This window comes from Prionailurus viverrinus, chromosome X (assembly GCF_022837055.1).
Source record: "Prionailurus viverrinus isolate Anna chromosome X, UM_Priviv_1.0, whole genome shotgun sequence".
NCBI lineage: Eukaryota > Metazoa > Chordata > Mammalia > Carnivora > Felidae > Prionailurus > Prionailurus viverrinus.
In genome coordinates, this window is record NC_062579.1 from 40,197,836 (window position 1) to 40,220,015 (window position 22,180).

General features: G+C 40.8%; 1 protein-coding gene across 4 annotated transcripts in view; it reads left to right on the forward strand.

Moving 5' to 3' along the window:
* Window positions 1-22,180, forward strand: part of CLCN5 (chloride voltage-gated channel 5) — a 184,397-nt gene that overhangs the window by 146,424 nt on the left and 15,793 nt on the right. For 3 of the 4 annotated variants that reach the window (XR_007148968.1, XM_047844093.1, XM_047844095.1), the window contains 10 exons: window positions 2,120-2,271; window positions 4,619-4,718; window positions 8,303-8,490; window positions 12,257-12,379; window positions 13,229-13,435; window positions 16,483-16,563; window positions 16,798-17,340; window positions 19,205-19,391; window positions 20,620-21,018; window positions 21,176-21,392. Coding sequence is in view for 3 of the 4 variants with exons in the window: in XM_047844093.1 (XP_047700049.1) it covers window positions 2,120-2,271; window positions 4,619-4,718; window positions 8,303-8,490; window positions 12,257-12,379; window positions 13,229-13,435; window positions 16,483-16,563; window positions 16,798-17,340; window positions 19,205-19,391; window positions 20,620-21,018; window positions 21,176-21,392 (2,197 nt within the window). In the remaining variant the exon portion in view is untranslated. The remainder of the gene's footprint in view (window positions 1-2,119; window positions 2,272-4,618; window positions 4,719-8,302; window positions 8,491-12,256; window positions 12,380-13,228; window positions 13,436-16,482; window positions 16,564-16,797; window positions 17,341-19,204; window positions 19,392-20,619; window positions 21,019-21,175; window positions 21,393-22,180) is intronic. The other variant, XM_047844096.1, reaches the window with a different exon arrangement.

Here is a 22,180-nt window from a genome sequence, read left to right on the forward strand (position 1 = left end):
GCCTCATTTGCTATGCAGTGTAACATTATATAGCTATTGGATGCTTTTAAAAATCAGTTTCACAAAATCCTTTTTAAATTTCTCCTGAAAGGAGAGCCCTTAAACCAGAGCAAATTCATTTGGAGCATTAACCTGCTTTAAAAAGTAAATTTCTGTTTGTTTGGTGTCCTGTGTTCATGTCAGCATTTGTCTGGAGAATTGAAACAGCTTGGTGGTTTTTTTTTCCTTTTTTTTTTTTTGCCCCTCTCACCATACTTTATTTCCTTTCTGCCCTCATTTCCTATCTGGCTGTTTCCGTCTAAGCTCTCAAACACACAGCATTAATCTTTATCAGTATGCCACTGTCATGATAGGAAATGCTGGGCTGGTGATTCAGCAGCCAACCATTTTACAGCCAGGTAGGCTTGAAGATATGGAAAGGACTTTGGTTAGGGGTTTTAAGATTAACTTGTTAACCTCCTCCACTCCAGCCCCACCCCCACCCTCAATATGATTTAGATTCTGCAGAGCTTTTCCTTTTAAATGTGTGTGTTGCCAATAAAAGGTACACTGAATTAGGTATTCAGAAGACTTAACGATTTGTAAATCAGGTACAACTTGGGAGTTAATTCCCACTCACCCTATGAGAGTGCTGAAGTTGTCTGTAGGAGTTTAGAGTGAAGATGGGGATGCAGATGTGGGGAAATAGGTGGCAGCTTGGGCCTACTTTGGCCTTCTCTACAGAGGGATCCATCACCAAACAGTCTGGGTAAAGCTTTGTCCCTGCCAAGGTTGATGCTGCAAATGTGAGCTTTGGCTGGTTGCATTAAATGATAGCATTACTCTGCATTTTTCCTCAGTGTGCATTTGCATAAATTCCTGAATACTGTTCTACTTTTTGTGTTTAATAGTGAAATACTGTTTCACCAGAGGATGGTGGAAATATTTTGAACAAGTTTGTCAAGCAGTACTGAGTAACCTTGTGTGTGTACAACTTCTGAGTTTTAATACTTCTTGCTCATCCCCACTGTGCAGCAAATAAACCTTGATTCTGCTGATATTTATTGAATCTCGGATATGTGTTAGACATGAGAAGGCAATGATGACTTGGATATGGGGCTGCCCTCAAAGAACTTCCAGTCTAGAAAGGAAGACAAAACATTTGCATAAGTAATTATAACAGAAGCACCAACAGCAAAGCAGATAAAGGACTGTGGTTGGACAAGTGGATATGTTTCTTCCATTGAAAGATCAGGGACAGACATTTCATCACCAAGCCATGCAATGGTCTTTAAATCTCTACTTGTAAGTCTTAGACTGTTCTGACATACTCAGTAAAAGTTTCTGTAAGCCCATTACATTAGGGATCAAAGTCTACCTGTTGAAGGGAAATATGTACATTCTAGCCAGCTTAACTCTTGAAGAGGCTGGCATGCTTTCTTTGGAACTCCCACTAAGGCAAAAGCTACCTCTTAGAATTGAACTACTGCCTTATAAATGTAAAATGGTTTCTGATGTGCTATGTCTACAAAGATCTTTGACCCTTTTGTCTCCCTTCCGTAACAGAAACTGAAATACCTAAGTGGCTCCAAGCTCCTGCATTTTGTTTCATAAATCCTTTCCCACTAAGCTTCAACTCCTGTCAGTTCTCCCTTTGTGCTGTCACGCTCATCTGTCCCTTTCCATTCATACTGCCTTAAGACACTCATCATTTTGTGTCTAGATCACAGAAACTTTCGAATGTGGTGGATGTTCCCACCAGGTGATTATATTGCTTAATCAGCACAACCTAACTATAATCATCTGATAGTTTAAGGACTCACCTTTTGGTACTCAAAAAGGAGGTATTAAAATGTTTAGTGTCCAGGGGCACCTGGGTGGCTCAGTCGATTAAGTGTCTAACTTGATTTCAGCTCAGGTCTTGATCTCATGCTTCGTGAGATCGAGCCCTGTGTGGCAAGGGTTGGGGGTGCTGTCAGTGCAGAGCCTGCTTGGGATTCTCTCTCTCTCTCTCTCTCTCTCTCTCTCTCTCTCTGCCCCTCTCCTGCTTGCTTGCTCTCTCTTTCTCTCTCGAAATAAATAAACTTTCAAAAAATATTTAGTGTCTGAGGTACTAATGTCTATTTCCTGTTCAATACAGAGGAAAAGTCATACAATGGTGGAGGAATAGGTTCTTCAAATAGGATGATGGACTTCTTGGAGGAGCCAATCCCTGGTGTGGGGACCTATGATGATTTCAATACAATTGACTGGGTGAGGGAGAAGTCTCGAGACCGGGATAGGCACCGAGAGGTAAGACGAAAGATGGTCCATGTGTAAGTGTTAGAAAACAGCAGGGAAAGAAGTTGAAGATCTGTAATTCTTTATATGTATGCTCTCCTTCAGCCCTGGATGTGGCTGAATCTCAGGTTTCCATTGGCAATGTAGGGTTTTATTTTCTAATTTATTTTTATTTTTAGGGTATCTTGTATATGATTTTAAGAATTTATAATTAATGATGATTTATCTTCCTATAGTAAGTAGTTGAACAGGATCCTTGCAGCCCTGAAATGGGTATAAGTGCCTATGTAAAGAGGTGAAGACAAACTTGGTGGAGGGGACCAAAATAAGTTTCAAAGATCTTCTTCCTCTGCCTCATTTCCCTTTTATGGTTTTCCTTTGAAACAGGGTTTTTAGAACTAAGAAAAGAAAGGGGGCTTCCTTTAAAGGAATAAAAGAAAAAAAAATTCAGAGCCTTGGTGTTTACTGAAACATATGGGATAAAGTCCTTGCGGTTATGGCTCTCAGACAGCCATAAAAGAAAATGTGTGCGTTCAACTTAAACCCCCAAGACCAATCAGATCCAATTTAAGGATATTAATTTAATATGATAGGTAATAGGTGGCATTTATGGCTAAGGCCCAGATTCTTTAGAATTTGGTGAAGTTCCCCACCTTTCTTTTTTCAGAGCACCACTAAAACTTCTTAAAGCAGTCTGCCAGGGTCATTTGCCTTTAACTTGTTGCTATGTATCATTTAAATCAGGGAATCAAAATTTCTAGCTCATGTCAGGGCCACATGGAGAGCTTATGAAAGCGGTAGGGCCTCAGCCCCAGTGATCCTGATTCAGTGGGTGATCTCCTGGTGAGACATTTCTTCAACCTTAGGTGCTATTATTTTTCTTTTTGTATTATTTCTGTTTTGAGTCCAAATTTAAAATTTGATTTTTACCTTGTCCCTTTCTCTCCTGAGTTCATGATTCCCTTCTCTCAGAGCCAGGCAAGTCTCCTGAGCAGTCAGGTTCACATTGCTTTTTGTTCTTAAGCCATTCCCAGCTCCTGAGTGATCTTTTCATGACCACTTAAACCCAGGGGTCAGGTTGTCCCAGGTACAGGTTTTGAAAAATTCCTCTGTGATCTTTGGACTTGTGATAATCTCACGGAGTTTTCTATCCTAACTAAAGAAGGGGATCTCTACGAAACACTCTTATGTTTTTCATAAGGTTTCTGATATTTGGGAACACACACATACCTGTCCATCATATCTATTCATCACTCAGGCTTTAGAATTTTTGCTGTCTGTAATTCAGAGTTCAGTTTGTCATCAGTTGCATATTCAACATGTTATTTACATTGTGAAAGTCACCCATGATATGACAAGGGCATATTTTCCCACTATATGAAAATGGCTGCATCTGAGACACATTATGCCAACTAATGACAATTCAAAATCAATTAGAATGTGTTTATTAAGTGTTCAAAAGGGACTGTTTTCTTTGCATTAACTGCTCATCATCAGAATGGAAACACTGTCACTGAAAAATGTTACCTCATCTACTTTGAGCACTAAAAGTGGAAACTTAAAGTCTCAGGTCAAAATGAATTTTGAAACTGCTTTTAAAAGTTTTATAATAATTTGTGATTGTGATGTCACTGTAGATGAAGATGGGGCAGCTAAGTCACAGTTTCAAAGATAAGAAATAGAGGTTCAGAGAAGGGGGAAGCCCAATGACAAAGCTGTCAGAATACTTGGTTTTGAAATAAATGTGGGCACTGAAGGGCTAAACTGACAAGGCTAGGGCCTAAAAGGCAAAACTTTCTGCACCTCTTGATAGTCTCAGGTATTCCCAGCAGGTTTTTGAAAATAAAGCGAAGCATCCCTGATACCATTTAATATCTGTGATCAGTGAGGGGAGCAAGTCCTGGAACTTGCCAGCCCTGAAGCACTGCCCTAGGTAGCAAGCCTCATGTTGTCCTTTCACCACTGAAATAAGTCTGTGTTTGTTGATTCTTTGCAAAACAATCCAGAAACCATCCCTAGAATATCTGATGTCTATGGAAGAAAGAGACCACTGCAATAAGCAAAACAGATTGACGGGATACAAAATTAGCAGCTGAATGGGGGAATCCCTGACTAAGGTACTTGGAGCCGTTGCTCCAGTACTGTCCATGAAGTTGGTGGGGTTCAGTAAGACAAGGCTCACTAGGCCTCCCAAGTTCTTGGTGATGTTTGTTCAGCCCGGGATTATTTGAGCAGTAACTCCAAATTGGTCTCTGTTCCTGATGAATAGATTTGTCTTTGTACCTCTTTATTGTGTGTTTTAAGGTGAAAAAGTAAGGGTGTGTGTAGAGCGTACCAATTTTTTCTCATTTCTCCCTAGATTACCAATAAAAGCAAAGAGTCAACATGGGCCTTAATTCACAGTGTGAGTGATGCTTTTTCTGGCTGGTTGTTGATGCTACTTATTGGGCTCTTATCAGGTATGGTAAACTGTGTTTGTTTCCTAAACAAATCTCTTAAAATCATGGTGTGCCCCTCCCCCAAGCCATGAACCAAGTTGAGTGCTGTGCTTTACTGTTTTCCTACATGAAATAAATTGCTGGTAGACCTTTAGGAAGCTTGATGTTCCCATATGTAAAGGGATACTAATACCTGTATCTCTTTTCTTTAAATGAGGTTAAACAAGGAAATGTATTTAAATGAATTTATATGCTATAAAATATTGTATCTGTTTTAAGGTGCTGTTAGCATGCCTTTCAGTGATTGTCTTGAGGAAGAGCCCTTCTGTTAGAGACAGTCATTTTTTTTATTAAAAAAAATTTTAATGTTTATTTTTGAGACAGAGCTTGAGCAGGGGAGGGGCAGAGAAAGAGGGAGACACAGATCTGAAGCAGGGTCCAGGCTCTGAGCTGTCACCACAGAACCTGACGCAGGGCTCGAACCCACGAACTGTGAGATCATGACCTGAGCCAAAGTTGGATGATTAACCAACTGAGCCACCCAGGTGCCCCAACAATCATTAAAAAACAAAAAAACAAAAAAACACATAGTACATGAGGTTTATAAGAGAAGATACAGAAGAGAACTTCCTGAGAGACCTTTGTAGCTCTTTCTTAAACATCTCTCTCATTTGGTGGTGAAGAGCAGTATGAAAGATGTGGCTCATACCCTCAGGAAGTTCACAATCTCAGTCTTTCATGCTGGCTGAGGAGTGGGATGGTCCTACCCTTTCCTGTCATCTCCGGCGACTTCCCAAGCCACTCTAAACAATATATGATCTAACTAGGAATGGTACACTTGCTATGCTCGTACAGCTTGAAAACAGGCTCCCAAGCAGGCTTCCCTTCCCCCGGGAGAAGCAGAAAGCCAAGAACACGTGACAGAGATTCTGAGTTGTAGCCTTGTGGCATTAAAAGGTGGGCCTAGGAAGATCTGGAATATTGAGCTGAAAGGGATGTTAAGTGGGAAACCTGGAGGTAGAGGGTATGAAATAGCCATTAGCACAGGCTCTACTTTGCAGCTACCTGAGTTTGGACCAACCCCATGGCTTGCTAGTTTTGTGACTTTTGGCAAGTTTCCTAACCCCTGGAAGCTCTAGGGGCTAATAAGAATTCCTATAGTACATGTTTGTTCTGAGGACAGAATAGTAGATAAATGAGATCTAGCACAGGTAGCTCTCAGCACAGTGCCCACAATTGCTTTTTGTTTTTTTTTTTTTTGCCCACAGTTTTTAATAGCACCACTGCTGCTGTTACCTAGAAAAAATGTATGAGCCATGGAGTATAAATAAATAAATGTTATATACATATATATAGATAATACATACATATACATATATACATATATGTGTATATATATCATATGATTGCTGCAATGAAGGATGGCTCGTCCATAGCCGGGTTTTCAAAGATTATCTAGGGAAGGGGTCAGCAATGTCTTTTTGTAAAGGGCAAGATGGTAAATATTTTAGGATTTGTGTGCCAAATGGTCTCTGTAGCACGAAAGCAGCCACAGACAATAGGTAAGTGAGCACGGCTGAGACCAGGCAAAACTTTATTTAGAAGCATAGAGGCAGATTTGACCCTGGGCCATAATTTGCCAACCTGTGGTCTAGGGTGTTAAAGCTACTCCTTCTGGCTTGCACAGGAGAGAGAGAATGGTCTGGCCAGTTTTTAAAAAATTTTTAATGTTTATTTTTGAGGGAGAGAGAGACAGAGTGTGAGCAGGGGAGGGACAGAGAGAGAGGGAAACATAGAATCTGAAGCAGGCTCCAGGGTCTGAGCTGTCAGCAGAGAGCCTGATGCGGGGCTTGAACCCACGAACTGTAGATCGTGACCTGAGCCAAAGTTGGACACTCAACCACCTGAGACACCCAGGAGCCCCTGGTCTGGCCAGTTTAGAGTTGGATAATAATAGACCAAGTGGTGTGTAATGCTAAGTACTGCAGAGAGGCTGCAGAGAAGGAAGAGGGCTGAGAAAAGGTTATATAATTTAGCAATTGGTAGGATACCAATGATCTTGGAAAACTATCTCATAAATATTACGAGTCAGATTTCAAGGGGAAGCAACCAGTGTAGAAGTTTTGGAGATATTTGGGGGTCATTAGAAGGAGAGAAGGGACAGAAGCTTGAAATGGTAACAAGGACAAAGGAAGGCATTTTATTCTGTAGGGTAGGGGAAACATATTAGGAAAAGGAGGAGAAATAGCAATAGAAGGGAAGATAGGATTGAGGGTACCGCATTAGGTAGAATAAGACATGCACATGTGAGACAACATGGGGAACAAGCCTAACTCTGTAACACATGTTAATTTTTGAATCTGGGCAGTAAGTGCAGTAAGAATTAGAAGAAGGAGAAGGTAGGCATGGCCAAGAGGAGGTATCAAACAGCGTGTTAGATTTGATTAGGTTATTCAAGTATGTAAATAACCTGTGTTAACACTTTTAGCACCTACCCAAACATACATATGACATGGCCTCCAGCCTGTTGGAATGTAGGTATAATATCCTCAACTTTTTAATGTATTTCTTATCACTAGGTGGCCAGTGAGTATTTTTCTTTCCCTTGTACACACAGGGCATTTTGTTTTTAAGTATTGCAGAGCAACAATAGAAGCAGTGTGCCTGAATACAGAAACAGTCTGGGAATTCAGAGGCTGCGAATTTTATGATGTCTTTGCTATTTCCCTAAAGCATGATTCTAGACAATTTAATTTCTTTATGCCAGAGTTTCTTCATCTGGACAACAGAAATGATGAGAAAGCCAGAAGTTTCTATAACTATCTTAACCCTACCAGTCTATTAACCATAGCACATAAATCCCCATTCACTGTTCATCTTCTCATAATTTTCTTTGATGGATGCATAATAAGTTTTCACTATGAAAACTTCAGAATGTTCACATCCTAGGTTCAGAAGGCTTCAAAATGTCTATAGCTTCATCTAATTTTCCACGTGCATTGCAGTCTACGCTTTTACCGATTCAGTTCCCTTAGCCTAGAATGCCTTCCTGCCACTGCTCAGATTCCCTCATCCATGGAGCAAAATTGCTAACAAGGCTGAGTTCTTCTCCCCATAGTCTTCAACAGCTCCCTTCCTTCCCCCAACCATGTCAAATAAATATAATATTCTTCAATGCAGGCAATCCACATTTTCTCAGTCTTATATAATAGAATAAAATGATCTTTAATAAACTCGACTGTATTCATGGATCGGTATCCATCAACTGTAAGTCAAAGCAGAGTCTTTGCCATGTAAATCAACTAAAAGGCAAATATTCAGGCTCCTTGCTCCCACCCCACCACTTTGCCTCTCCTCAAGTTCCCCGTGTATAGAAATTCTACTGACATGGTGTTTAATGCAGACAGCGTTTTGTGTTTTGTACACTCCTGAACAGGCATGTAATGACAGGTGAAATCTATTAGAGGTGATAGGTGGAAATCAAATAGACCATCAGAAAGAGGTTGCAAATGGAACAGAAAAGTTTATGATTACCCATTATTTTGATGCCCTTTCCCTCATTTTCTCTGACAACTTTGGCCTTCCCTTCCCTCCCCTCAAATCAGGCTCCTTAGCTGGCTTGATAGACATTTCTGCTCATTGGATGACAGACTTAAAAGAAGGCATATGCACAGAGGGATTCTGGTTTAACCATGAACACTGTTGCTGGAACTCTGAGCACGTCACCTTCGAAGACAGAGACAAATGCCCTGAGTGGAATAGCTGGTCCCAGCTTCTCATCAGCACAGATGAGGTAACATGTTGTGAAGATCGCAGAACCACTGACTTTTATTCTTTTTTCTTAAAGTTTATTTATTTTGAAAGAGGGAGAGTTCAAGTGTGAGTGGGGGACACCAAGAGAGAGAGGGAAAGAGAACCCCAAGCAAGCTCTGCACTGTTGTTGCAGAGCCTGACACAGAGCTCGATCCCACGAACCGTGAGATGATGATCTGAGATAAAAGAGTTGGGCACTCAACCGACTGAGCCACCCAGGCATCCCTCACTGACTTTTATTCTTACATTTGCTTCATTTCTTTTTTTTTAATTTATTAAATTTTTTTTAAATGTTTATTTATTTTTGAGAGAGAGAGAGAGAGAGACAGAGAAAGTGTGAGCAGGGGAGGGGCAGAGAGAGAGGGAGACAGAATCTGAAGCAGGCTCCAGACTCTGAGCTGTCAGCACACAGCCCGATGTGGGGCTCAAACTCAAAGACTGTGAGATTGGGGTGCCTGGGTGGCTCAGTCGGTTAAGCATCCGACTTCGGCTCAGGTCATGATATCACAGTCTGTGAGTTCAAGCCCCGTGTCGGGCTCTGTGCTGACAGCCTGCTTTGGATTCTGTGTCTCCCTGTCTCTCTGCCCCTCCCCTGCTCATGCTCTGTCTCTCTCTGTCTCAAAAATAAAATAAAAACATAAAAAAAAAAGACCGTGAGATCATGACCTGAGCTGAAGTCGGATGCTTAACCGACTGAGCCACCCAGGTGCCCCACATTTGCTTCATTTCTTATACTGTACTCATGACAATTGTGGAATGTGCCCCCATTTTCCTTTTCATGAAAAGGAGAACCAGTGCCAGCTGCCTTTCTCTGTGGTTTAAGCGCAGCCCTATTTCCATCCATCTCTTCTGCCATGCGGAATCATTTGATGCTTACATAGTGGCTTAAAAGTTTTGCTTTTTTTTAAAACAGTCCTGGTGTTTCTTCTCAGTTGTTAGTACACAGTGTGACTCAATCTGTCTTTCTCTAATAATTCCAGTAAAAATGTCAGAGCCAGCCAACAGGTACGCTATAATTTCTAACTAAGATGGAGTGGGTTAAAAATGTATCCATTGTATAGACTCCAAAAGTAATTTTCCCCTGAGCATTGCATTAGAACATTTTTTAAAAAAGGAATACATTCCGTATGAAAATAACAGAAATGCAGGAATAAAATTGCCCATAGCCTGCTTTGGAGATTAAATCAATATTTTCATTTGTCCTTGTCTCCTAGCGTATATTTTTCAGTATAAAAATGACTTTGTTTTTCAGTTCCTTCCCTTTCTATTATTACCATTTGGGTTGTTTGTTGGATCTCTCCTACTAAAAGCAAAAACACACAAAACAGAACAAAGCAACTCTTAATTCCCATTTCTATTCTGTCTTCCACCACCTAAGACAGGTACCATCTCAGCTCACTACTCATTTACTCTGTTGGCGAAGTAACTGAGACAAGACTAGGATATTTATTTATACATTTATTTTTTTAAATTTTTTTTAATGTTTTTATTTATTTTTGAGACAGAGACAGAGCATGAGCAGGGGAGGGGCATAGAGAGAGGGGAGACACAGAATCTGACGCAGGCTCCAGGCTCTGAGCTGTTAGCACAGAGCCCGATGCGGGGCTTGAACTCACAGACTATGAGATCATCACCTGAGCTGAAGTCAGATGCCCAACCAACTGAGCCACCCAGGTGCCCCTATTTATACATTTAGAATGCATTTTTATTCCTACTTTGGTCCATAGACGATTTGAAATGGTGTGTGTGCGTGTGTGTGTGTGTGTGTGTGTGTGTGTGTGTGTGCACACATACATACACACAGTCAAGGGAAAAGAAGGATAGGAAAATAATAAAATCAGAAATCAGAGTGTTTATGTACCTATATGACTGTACACATTGGCTTAGGGAAAGAGCTCAATTAAAGGGTTAAACACATGCCATATGTGTGAGAGGGTTTAGATCTATCCTTCTCAAACTGGAGTAAGGTCTGTGTGCCAGCCGGTGGGTGAAACCACAAAATAAATGCTGTGTGCCTTCTCAGAATATTTTTTTTTGAAATTACATTTAATTACAAAGGAATGCAGAAGTCCCATGTTCATTAATATTAAACAATCTATGTTTCAGCTCTGCTCCTGAGTGTCCTACCCCCAACCCTCTCTCCTAGATTAGGAATACTTGGGTAGAAAAGTTTGAGAAGCCCTAGAATTTAGGGTGAGTGAGTGTGTGTGTGTGTGTGTGTGTGTGTGTGTGTGAGATTCCTTGCATTTTTTTGATCAGTGGTGAAACAAGGATATGATCCATAGACTTTATTTCACCAGTTTTACACACATAGGTGTGTGTGTGTGTGTGTGTGTGTGTGTGTGTGTGTGTAGTTCTCTGCAGTGTTACCACATGTGTAGGTTTTTGTTATCACCACCACAATCAAGACATAGAACTATTGTTCCATTACCACAAGGCTCCCTTGTGCTACCCTGTTATAGCCTTGCACGTGTGTTTAAGTGTTCCAACTGTAGCGTTCAAACTGGAGCTTGAGATTTGCTCAAATGACAGATTTCTCTGGCTGTTTTTTTTTTTTTAACGAATGAAATCCTTGCCTGGAGAGAGTCTTCTAGATTCTGAGTTCTCCTGCCAAGAACTTGGCCTCCAGGTCTCTGCCTCTAGTCAGTTTCAGCTACTTGCCTTTCCATTCCTTCTCTCTCTCTGTTTCCCCCCTCTGGAGCCTTCTTCCTCCCTAGCTTCATTTGAAAGGCCAAGAGAGAGCAATTATCTATTCCTCTGAGGGACTAAACTAATGGAAAAGTTGTGTCAAAGCTATAACTCAGAAAAAAAAATCTGAGCAGTTTGGCTCTCCTTCTCTAGGTCAGTGAATTATTTTAATTACGTTTTATGTTTAAATCAGAAGTCCAGTGATTTGTGTTTCATATACTTTGAGCGAGTTTGAACTTCTAATATTTTTATCAGTAAGCATTCTCTCTTAATGTTCAAAATAGCTTTCTTTGTAAGATGTAACTGTTTGTAAGCCCTTTATGTTGGTGACTCCTTATTCGTGGTCAAAATTATATTTATTTTCTGGCCATCTTTATTATCATAGGAGGATAGTCTCAAAAGTATATTCTCTCCATTTTAGAAATAGCTGTTGCTGTTTTATTCTTTGGGACAGCTGGTGTCTCACTGGTTTTGTTTTATGGTCAGAGCCTGAAACTTTCTACTTGCATATTCTTGTTGCTGAGTCTGTGATAGTAAAACTCTTGCAAAGATGTGGTGATTCTCTATAGAACTGAACTGTGTATTTAAAGAAAAAACACTCAGGAATTTTCAACACTCTAACCTCCTATGAGAATTTGACACCAATGTAGGTAGCCAGCTGGTCTTCACCTCAAATGTGTAGCCAAAGTTCAGCCATTCCAGTAAAAGAGCTTTCAAGACTCTTAATAAAATTGGCATAAAATCATATATATTTGACTACAAAACCTATCGAAGTGTTCATAAGGAACAGGAGTTTGCTTCAGGTTTTTGTTTGTTCTTCGTTTTTGTCCATCCTTAGAAGCTGGTATTGGTTTCCTTTGGGTGTAGCAAATCCTCTCTTTTTCAGTACCAAGTGGGCTGACACTATTTCAGTATTGCCTTTCTGACAATTCTGGAAGGAACATCTTGAGCGATTTAATACTGGTCTTTTTCTTTCTGATCTCCTTTCCTGAAAACTGATTACTCAGAAGGGCAGCGTGCCTCACTAAAACAAGCTTCTTTCTTTTCCCTTGTTCCAGGGAGCCTTTGCTTACATAGTCAATTATTTCATGTACGTCCTCTGGGCTCTCCTATTTGCCTTCCTTGCCGTGTCTCTTGTCAAGGTATTTGCGCCTTATGCCTGTGGCTCTGGAATTCCTGAGGTAAGTCTCTCAAGTGGTTTATAAATGGTGACAATAACGATTCCTTCCTGGTTAAAAGCCTTTAGTATGTATTCCAGCATATACCACAATTTGAATATAAAACAGGATCAGACTGAGGAAATCTAGAGTCTCTCTAGGTCTTTCCTCAAGTCTTCTCTCAGTCTGGGCTACCTGGAAACTAAAGGGAGTTGATTCCTAGCCCCCCTGGGGGTTCCTGGTGAATTAGGCCCCTTGAAGACCAACCCCCACTCCCTACCCAAGAAGCTCCCAGGGTCCCAAGATCCTGGCCTTAAAAAGTAGTGGTATTGTCAACTTTGTTAGAGTTGAAGAAACAAAGCTATTTTGCTACATTTCCTACAATATGATTCAGGCTAGGAGGGTAGTTGAAATCCTGTTTCTAGCTACTTTGGGTTTAGATTGCTTGACAGTGACTGAAACCACTGAGATTTGAGGTTGCCCAGATGACCTTACCCCTCTCTGTTTCCTGACCAAGTCATAGTTATAAATTTCTTTCACAGAGAATCAAGGCTATACTAGCCTGTAAGGATATAAGTAAGGAAAACACCCCCCTCCCTGCCCCTCTACTCCATATACACAGACTCCCATGCTTGTACTCCCTTGCCCAGCTAACACATGGCCCCCCAAAATATAAGGAACATGAAATCTTAAAGAACAGTTCTTGCTTTCCTGGGCTTCCAGGCTTCCTCCCAAATTGGGGTCACTGTAGGTCAAACATTTATAGGTCATTTGTTCAAAAGGTGCAGTTTCTATAATGAGGTCCGGATTATTGCTTCCCAGCCTTGCTTACTTGCTTAGCCTATATTCAGTCTCTCTGTTTTTGGCCTGCAGATAAAAACTATCTTGAGCGGTTTTATTATTAGGGGCTATTTGGGTAAGTGGACCCTGATTATCAAAACCATCACGTTGGTGCTGGCCGTGTCATCAGGCTTGAGCCTGGGCAAAGAGGGCCCCCTAGTGCACGTGGCTTGCTGCTGTGGGAACATCCTGTGCCACTGCTTCAACAAATACAGGAAGAATGAGGCCAAACGCAGAGAGGTAAGAACAGGTGGCCCAAGTATTTTATTTGTTGGTGAGAGCATAAATGGGACAGTCTTAGGGATGAGAATTTGGGGATTCTCCCAATGTCAACACAGACACCCTTTGACCCAGCAGCTCTACCTCTAGGAATTTAACCTACAGACATCCTAGCGTGTGTGTGTGTGCACAAAGGTATGCATTTGGGAATAGTTCATGTGCAGCATTTGTCAATATCATGAGAAAATGAAACCATCGCAATGTCCACCAATGGGACTGATTTGAATAAACAGTATTCTGTCCATGCTGTAGCATATTATGCAATCGTTAAAAAAAGAGAGCCTTATGTACATTGACATGGAATGATGGCTATAAAATATCATTCATTTTCAAAAGCCAGTTTTGGAACAATGCATACAAATAATAATTCAATTAATGTTTTTTTTAATTATGTAAATGTGCACCTAGAAAGAAAATGTCTGGAAAGTGGTTTTACTACAAACTATTAAAAATGTCTACCTGCAGTGAGTGGGGAAGTGAGGTGGTAGTGAAGGACTTTAACTATAATAACTTTTACTATATATAACTATACAAGTATGTGTTGTTTCTATTACAAAATAAGTTACAAAAATAGTAGTAGATTTTTAGAAGCAGTCGTTTATTCCTGTGAACGAATATGAACTCAGCCTGTGTTTCAGATGCCAGCTTTTTCATCTTTTATTTCTACCTACTGCCACACTGAATGAGTTTCTCTATGTATTGGAACTCTCTCTGCCTTCTGCCTCAATCCCACCAGAGTAGTCCTGCCACAACATCTCTGTAGTGGTTCTCATGTTTATGCAGTTGCTAACGTATATCATTTTGAAGAGGAAGAGCAGTTTTTAAAAATGTTCCAAGTCATTGGTTACTTTAATCCTGATATAATGAAGAATTTAAGAAAATAATGGTTCTTGCTCTATTTTCCTTGAATTACAAAGAAATCACATATGAAATGGGTCATGGCCAAGGTCATCTCATTAGAAAGGATTTTTCACAAAATGGGAACCTAGTGATTTATTCTGAAAACCAAACAAAACAAAATAAACGATAAGGCCCAGAAGGAAGCTCAAAGATGTTGAAACTTCAATTATGGAATACATTTTGATAGTTCAAGGGGGAAAGTTCTTGGCAGGAGAAGAAGGTGAGCAGGAGAGAGAGAGGGAGAGGGAGATCTGAGTAACTTGTTTAGCTACCTGTCAAATGGTAGAAGGGCATAAAGGCAGTATTCAATTGCTGAGGTTGTTGGATGGTAATAATGCACAACAGAAGCTAAAGAGATGGAAAAAAAACATTTTAACTGGCAAGAGTAGTGTTGATTGCTGCTGGTTTTGACTGGGCAGGGGTGACTTTGAAACTACAGATTGCCAGTTACTTTCATTCCATAAAATTGGCATTTCTGTTCAAGTAGTTCCTTATAGAAGGGGAGTAGTTCCTTATGAGAGGGAGTTTGGGCTATTTCTCTGTACAGATGTCATTTATTCCTCTAACTAGACTCAGAAATATTTGCATCTTGAGCTCACTTCCTATTGTTTATTTTAGACTTTCCAGTTATTTCTTCCTGTTGTTCTCACCATCGGCAGCCACCCTTTTGTGTCCTGGGGCCTTGTCAAAGTGGGCAGATGCTTGAGGGTAGAATAGGGATTTGAGAAGGAAGGGCATGGACAGACTCCACTCGGTCAACAAAAAAAAATTAAAGCAAACTAGCCACCACGATTCTTTACTTTTTCTCATAATTCATCCCAAACAGTCACTGAAATGCTTTCAATGAAAGCCAATATATAGCTATGGATTTCGAAGTCCTCCCAAGTTAGCCCTGGAGATCTCACTCCTTCCTCCCCTTCATTTTCCTGCCCTGCACCATCCTGCCCAGAGAAACCTGCCTATTTATTTTGCCAAGAACCATTTTATTCTTCAAAAACTCTTAATTTTTAATCATCTTTATTTTTTAATGTTTATTTATTTTGAGAGAGAGCACGCATGCATGAGTGGGGGAGGGGCAGAGAGAGGGAGAGAGAGAGAGGATCCCAAGCAGGCCCCACACAGTCAGCACACAGAGCCTGATGTGGGGCTTGATCTCAAGATCCGTGAAATCATGACCTGAGCCAAAATCAAGAGTCACACGCTTAACTGATGGAGCCACCCAAGCACCCCTAAACTTTCTTTTAAAAATTTTCCTTACGAGTACAAATCACTTCTCACTCCACAGCAACCAGAATCTAATGAAAGGACCTTTTCTTCCCATTAATTCGGTGTGTTTTTCATGCATATTTTACATGCACATGCATATGCCTGCCTACAAAGGTAGGGCTAAGTATAATACTTGCTCTCTTTCTCTGTCTCCTTGTCCCTTTTTATTTCCCCCTGATAGCTTCTCCCCCTTCCTCTTCCTCTTCCACGTAGCCCTTTTCATTGCCACACTGAAACACCCTTAGGTCTTCTCTTCCCTTCAAAATCTATCTCCTTGCTTCTAGTTGCTTCTAGTTGCCTCCCTATTTCTTTTTCCACAGGTCACTATGTATGGAGTAGGGCACATAGTACAGGAAACCCAAAATACCCATTGTATGAATATTTGCAGCTCCTGAATAGATGTGAGCCAATTGTTATTTCAGTTTTGTATCATCACAGCCTTCTCTAAACTCTCATTTAAAAGGCATTCCTTAACAGAGAGTGCTGTATAAATGCATCACTGAAAATTCTTCATTTAGATGGTTCCTAGGTCTACAAACTCAATTTCATTAGTGAATGGAGAGTATTGGGGCTGGGGGGCATGATGTGGAATAAAGTACATGCCTGAATTAATTACAGAGGAAAGACCTTTTGCCTGTTCAAGCATTTGAACTGTGTTCAAAATTTAACATGCAGTGTTTGCTCTCAAATAAATATAAATTGAATTTTGTCTTTGATAAACTGGTTACAGAGCATGTAAAGTTTTAAAAGAAATGTCAACCACTAACGTTCCTTTTAAACATGTGATTGACAAAAGAAAGGTGGCATTATTTCTGTCACTAATTTTGAGTTTTGGATTGTAGGTCTTGTCGGCTGCAGCAGCAGCTGGTGTATCCGTAGCCTTTGGGGCACCGATCGGTGGAGTGTTATTCAGCCTAGAAGAGGTAACTACTTTTAACTGTCTGTAGAACATGCATGTTGCTTTTGGGTCAGGAATTCTGGCCAGTATGTATGGTGCAGTCCCAAAGCTCTCTGCTCAACTCCGTGTTTTACCACGTGACCAGAGATCTCTGGGCAGTTTTTTTGTCCTGAGCTCTCATTCCTGCAGCACCAGCTTTTCACCTGGAACTGTGTCTGCATACTGCTCTAAGTTTGCTTTCCCACATTCTTTCTTACAGGTCAGCTACTATTTCCCCCTCAAAACGTTGTGGCGTTCATTCTTTGCTGCCTTGGTGGCAGCATTTACTCTACGTTCCATCAATCCATTTGGAAACAGCCGACTGGTTCTGTTTTATGTGGAGTTTCACACCCCATGGCATCTCTTTGAGCTTGTGCCGTTCATTCTGCTGGGTATATTTGGTGGTCTGTGGGGTGCTTTGTTTATCCGCACCAACATCGCCTGGTGTCGGAAGCGTAAGACCACTCAGTTGGGCAAGTATCCTGTCATAGAGGTACTTGTTGTGACAGCCATCACTGCTATCCTGGCTTTCCCCAATGAATACACCCGCATGAGCACAAGTGAGCTCATTTCTGAGCTGTTTAATGACTGTGGCCTTCTGGATTCCTCCAAGCTTTGTGACTATGAGAACCGTTTCAACACAAGCAAGGGGGGTGAACTGCCCGACAGACCGGCTGGTGTGGGAGTCTACAGTGCCATGTGGCAGCTGGCCTTGACACTCATACTGAAAATTGTCATCACTATATTCACCTTTGGCATGAAGGTGAGGAGATTCTTTTGATGTTCAGTGGATATATGTGTGGCTATGGGTTTGAGGGGTAAAGCCAAGATATAAAATCTTCAAAGCTCCTGTGGCACTTCCAACCCCACACAACATTATTCCCCACCCTCAAAAGCCCTTTTTGCCCCCACATGTCCTCCTAACTTCCTAGAGAATTGAACTTCTATCGAAAATTATCTAAGCCTAGTTTTAGGCCAAATGCACACCTCAATGATGAGATGTAAGTAGAAATGTTTTCTCCTTTTCCGTGGAGCACATATTTTGCCTTCAGAAAGGATGGTGAGGTATTTATTCACGTGCATTTTGTATTAAAACAATATCTGCCCAACATGTTTTTGGTCCTTATAGGGTGGCTTTAGAGTTTGCCAATAAAGCAAAATATTAAGTTGCACCAAATGAAGTAGCCAGTACTCAACCATTTTGACCACTAAAAGAGCAATCTCATCAAGTTCAACCTGATCTATAGCTAAATGTATTCTTTACAGTCATTATCAGTGTCCGTGTATTGAGAACTTCACAGGTGATCCCAAGTTAATATTGAAACTCTCAACAGCAGACATCAGGCCAGCATCTTTTATTTTCAGTACCTGTTATCATTTCTGTATTTCAGAAGAAACCAGAAAGGAACATTTGTTAAGGTATTTTCCTCCTCCTTCCTAGATTATTTGTCTTTCCTTTAGCACCCAACTACTGAGTTATTCCCCTCTATTCAAACCAGACAATGAGAGACAAGCGCTCAGTTTAGGCAGTGCTAGAAACCTCTGAATTGTCATGCATCTTCCTAACACCCTGGAAAGTCTTGCTGTGCTTCTTGAGTTGTTTTTTTGTTTGTTTGTTTGTTTGTTTGTTGTTTGTTTGTTTGTTTGTTTTTTCCTCACGGCTTCCTTCTTTTAAAGTGAACGGTCAGACCATCAAACCCACCCAGATTCAAATGCATCCCAAAATTGAACACAAGTTATTTAAAAATAATCTATTTCAATGATTTTGCCCTTGTCATAACTTCCTTCCCCTAACACAGTAAATTGAGATTTCACTGTAGTATCCTAGGAGTCAAGAAATAGAGCAGGAGACAGATGAGAGGGTTTTTTTGTCATTGTTGGTTTTGTTTTGTTTTGTTTTGTTTTGTTTTGTTTTTTGGATAGTCATGCAATCCATAGTTACTACCTCATTTTTAAAATGTAATCATTTCGTCTTTATACTGTTACAAAATAAAATGAAACCTCATGTACCATCCTTTTCATGTGAGCAATGGGTTAAGATTCAATATATGAGAGTGGTTTTAAGCATTGCATTTAAACCCCAGCACCAGTATTTACTGTATCTTGAGCTTGGGTGAGTTACTTAACCTCTCTGAATCTTAAGTTCTGTGCGATTTGGGAATAATAACGCCTATTCCTGGGGTGGTTATAAAGAACTGAGGAAATCTTGTTAGTGGAGTATCCAGCATAGAGCATGGAAGATAGTCAATAGAGGGTAATTGTTGTTTGTAAGAATTCAGCATTGGGGGAAAATGTCTGCATATATGAGAAACTCCATCTATTTTCCTTTTTCTTTGGGAAAGGCTTAATTTCTGCCTCCAGTTCTGTGTTGGTCTGGAGAGTTCAGGCTCTTGCCTGATGGACCCCGAATCAGGGTAAGCTTCTTTGCAGTCGTACTTGCCTGCGCGTCCCAGAGAACCTCTAGCCCCTGTAGCATTACACAAATATTTATGGCCACTTGCTAGCATAGTGCATAGTTAAATTGTCATTGGCCTGTTTGCTTCGTAGAGGGTCAGTCCTCTAGCCCTTACCACATGCCAGGCAAGTGCATCATTTCTCACTAACCATCTGTTGCTTTCTCTTTGCAGATCCCATCTGGCCTGTTTATCCCCAGCATGGCTGTTGGTGCTATAGCAGGCCGACTTTTAGGAGTAGGAATGGAGCAGCTGGCTTATTACCACCATGACTGGGCCATCTTTAATAGCTGGTGTAGTCAAGGAGCAGATTGTATCACCCCTGGACTTTATGCGATGGTTGGGGCTGCAGCCTGCTTAGGTGGGTAGTGTTTGCATTGATTTCAAAGAAGTTGCCACACAGGTGACAGAATAAAGATGTGTGATATTAAACACAGTCGACTGCAGAGTTTGAGAGTGCAAGCAAGCATACATGAGCAGAGGAGGGGCAGAAGGAGAGAGAGAGAGAGAGAGAGAGAGAGAGAGAGAGAGAGAGAGTCAGTCTTAAACAGGCTCCACGCTCAGCACAGAACCTGACACAGGGCTCCAGAGGTCATGAGATCATGACCTGAGTGGAAATCAAAAGTCAGATGTTCAACCTACTGAGCCACCCAGGTGCCCCTGAAGGTTTTTTTTTTTTTAATGAGCATCCATTTCCTGTTGGGTTTGCCATTTTTCAAGTGTTTTAAGAAAGCATTCTTTATCCTATAGCTATATTCCTCCCTTTTGAGAGTAATTTTACTCTCAAATTTCATCCTACTAAGGAAATTATCAGAAACTCGGATAAGGATATCTGCCCAAGAATGTTCATCACAGTATTATTTATGATAGCAAGAAATTGGAATCAATTTAAATATGTACAGTAAGGGACTGGTTAAATAAATTATGGTGAATCCATATAATGTTATACTATATAGCCATTCAATGTGATGCTAATATTTAACATCTTTAAATCCAATGTTAAATGAATTTGTAATAATATATGAAATGTTCCTGACATAAAGTGGGGGGAGGGGAACATGGTGGGGAATTAAACATATAATATGAGCTCACCTACCTACAAATACATATTTTTGCATAGCGAAAAACTTGAAAAAGTTGTTCCAAATTTTCACTCTGGTTATTTCTAGGCAGTGAGCTTATGGATAATGACTTTCTTTTATATACTTAATAACAATGTTTGAATTTCCCACAATGGCCTGTACATTCCAGAGAACCTATAGTCCTAGCAGTGTTCTACCAATTGTGGATATCTTTTGCAATTACTTTTCTAATTAGGGGGGAGAAAGCAGCACACAAATAAGAAACAAAAGAAGAACAATCCAGATGGCATCTGGTGCTTTTATAGATATTATTTTGAGAAATCTGACTCACATCCATTATAGACTTACTTTAACCCAGCCGCTGGGGTCTGTGCAGTTATAGGTGAGACCTCCTTTTAGCAATGCTTCTGGTACATGGGCTTTGCCTGGATGGGCTCCTGTCACAGGCCCTTAATTGTAATGAATCTGGACTTCTGTTTTTAGTAGCCTGTATCTGTTTCCTTGTAGGTGGGGTGACTCGGATGACTGTTTCTCTCGTTGTCATAATGTTTGAACTAACTGGTGGCTTGGAGTACATTGTGCCTCTGATGGCTGCAGCCATGACAAGCAAGTGGGTGGCAGATGCTCTGGGGCGGGAGGGCATCTATGATGCCCACATTCGTCTCAATGGTTACCCCTTTCTTGAAGCCAAAGAAGAGTTTGCTCATAAGACTCTGGCAATGGATGTGATGAAACCCCGTAGAAATGATCCTTTATTGACTGTCCTTACTCAGGACAGCATGACCGTGGAAGATGTAGAGACTATCATCAGTGAAACCACTTATAGTGGCTTCCCAGTGGTGGTGTCCCGGGAATCCCAAAGACTTGTGGGTTTCGTTCTCCGAAGAGATCTCATCATTTCAATCGGTAAGGATTTCAGAAAGGGGATGATGGAATCCACTATGGAAATAAAATAAATATGTGCAAAATGGGGGACGACACAGGGAGGACAGGACCAATGAGGGGCCAGAATGATAGAACTGGCACTTCTATTTTCAACTTTTTTTTTCTACTTCTCAAATAGAAAATGCTCGCAAAAAACAGGATGGAGTTGTGAGCACTTCCATCATTTATTTCACTGAGCATTCTCCTCCGATGCCACCATACACACCACCCACCCTAAAGCTTCGGAACATCCTGGATCTCAGCCCCTTCACTGTGACTGACCTTACACCCATGGAGATTGTAGTGGATATCTTCCGCAAGCTGGGACTGCGGCAGTGCCTGGTTACGCACAATGGGTGAGAGCTCTTTGGTGAAGGCAAATTGGATCGTGGGAGGAAAGAGTGTAGAGAGATAAAGAAGAACCCAATTCATCTGAACATTAGTAGCATGTATAGGGCCTTTTGAAGCTCTGAGATGAAGACAGATGTGTTTCTTTTATCATCATGATTAATGGAAAAGGAGTTTGGGGAAGAAAGTGTGATTGGGAAATGTGAACTGCTGGCTGCACATTATAAATAACACGGCCCCTCCCCCACAAAGGAAACGGCTGTGTTCTTGTGAAGAGACAGCACCAAAATTATAATGATATTAGGTATTATTCGTATAGTATTTGGTCCTTATGATACCTGTGTTGTTATCATTGGAGGATGATAAAGCCAAGTTTCAGTGAGGTTTAAAGATTTACACAAGAGCCCACAATCAATATATAGTAGGGAGAGGCTTTAAACACAAGTGTTCTGACTCCCAAGGCCAAGGCTCTTTCTTTCAGGGATATTTCTTATGCAGTAAAGGAAGCCCTGCTATTTTTATTGGAAAAGAAGGGAGGTTGAGGAGAAGGGTGGATTTTTTTCTAAACATGGTATGCCAATCCAGCAATTATATGAGAATTTCACTCTCTAAAATTTCTAAATGTTATAACAGATGTCTTGCAGGATTGAAATCAGCAAGGGGACTTTCCCTAACTGATTCATTCAACATTTACTGAATCCCCTACTTCATGCAAGAAGGTATTCCACTAGACTCCATGGAGACACAAAAGTGAATAAGGCCCTTCTCTGCCCTCAAGGAGTGCACAGTGTCATAG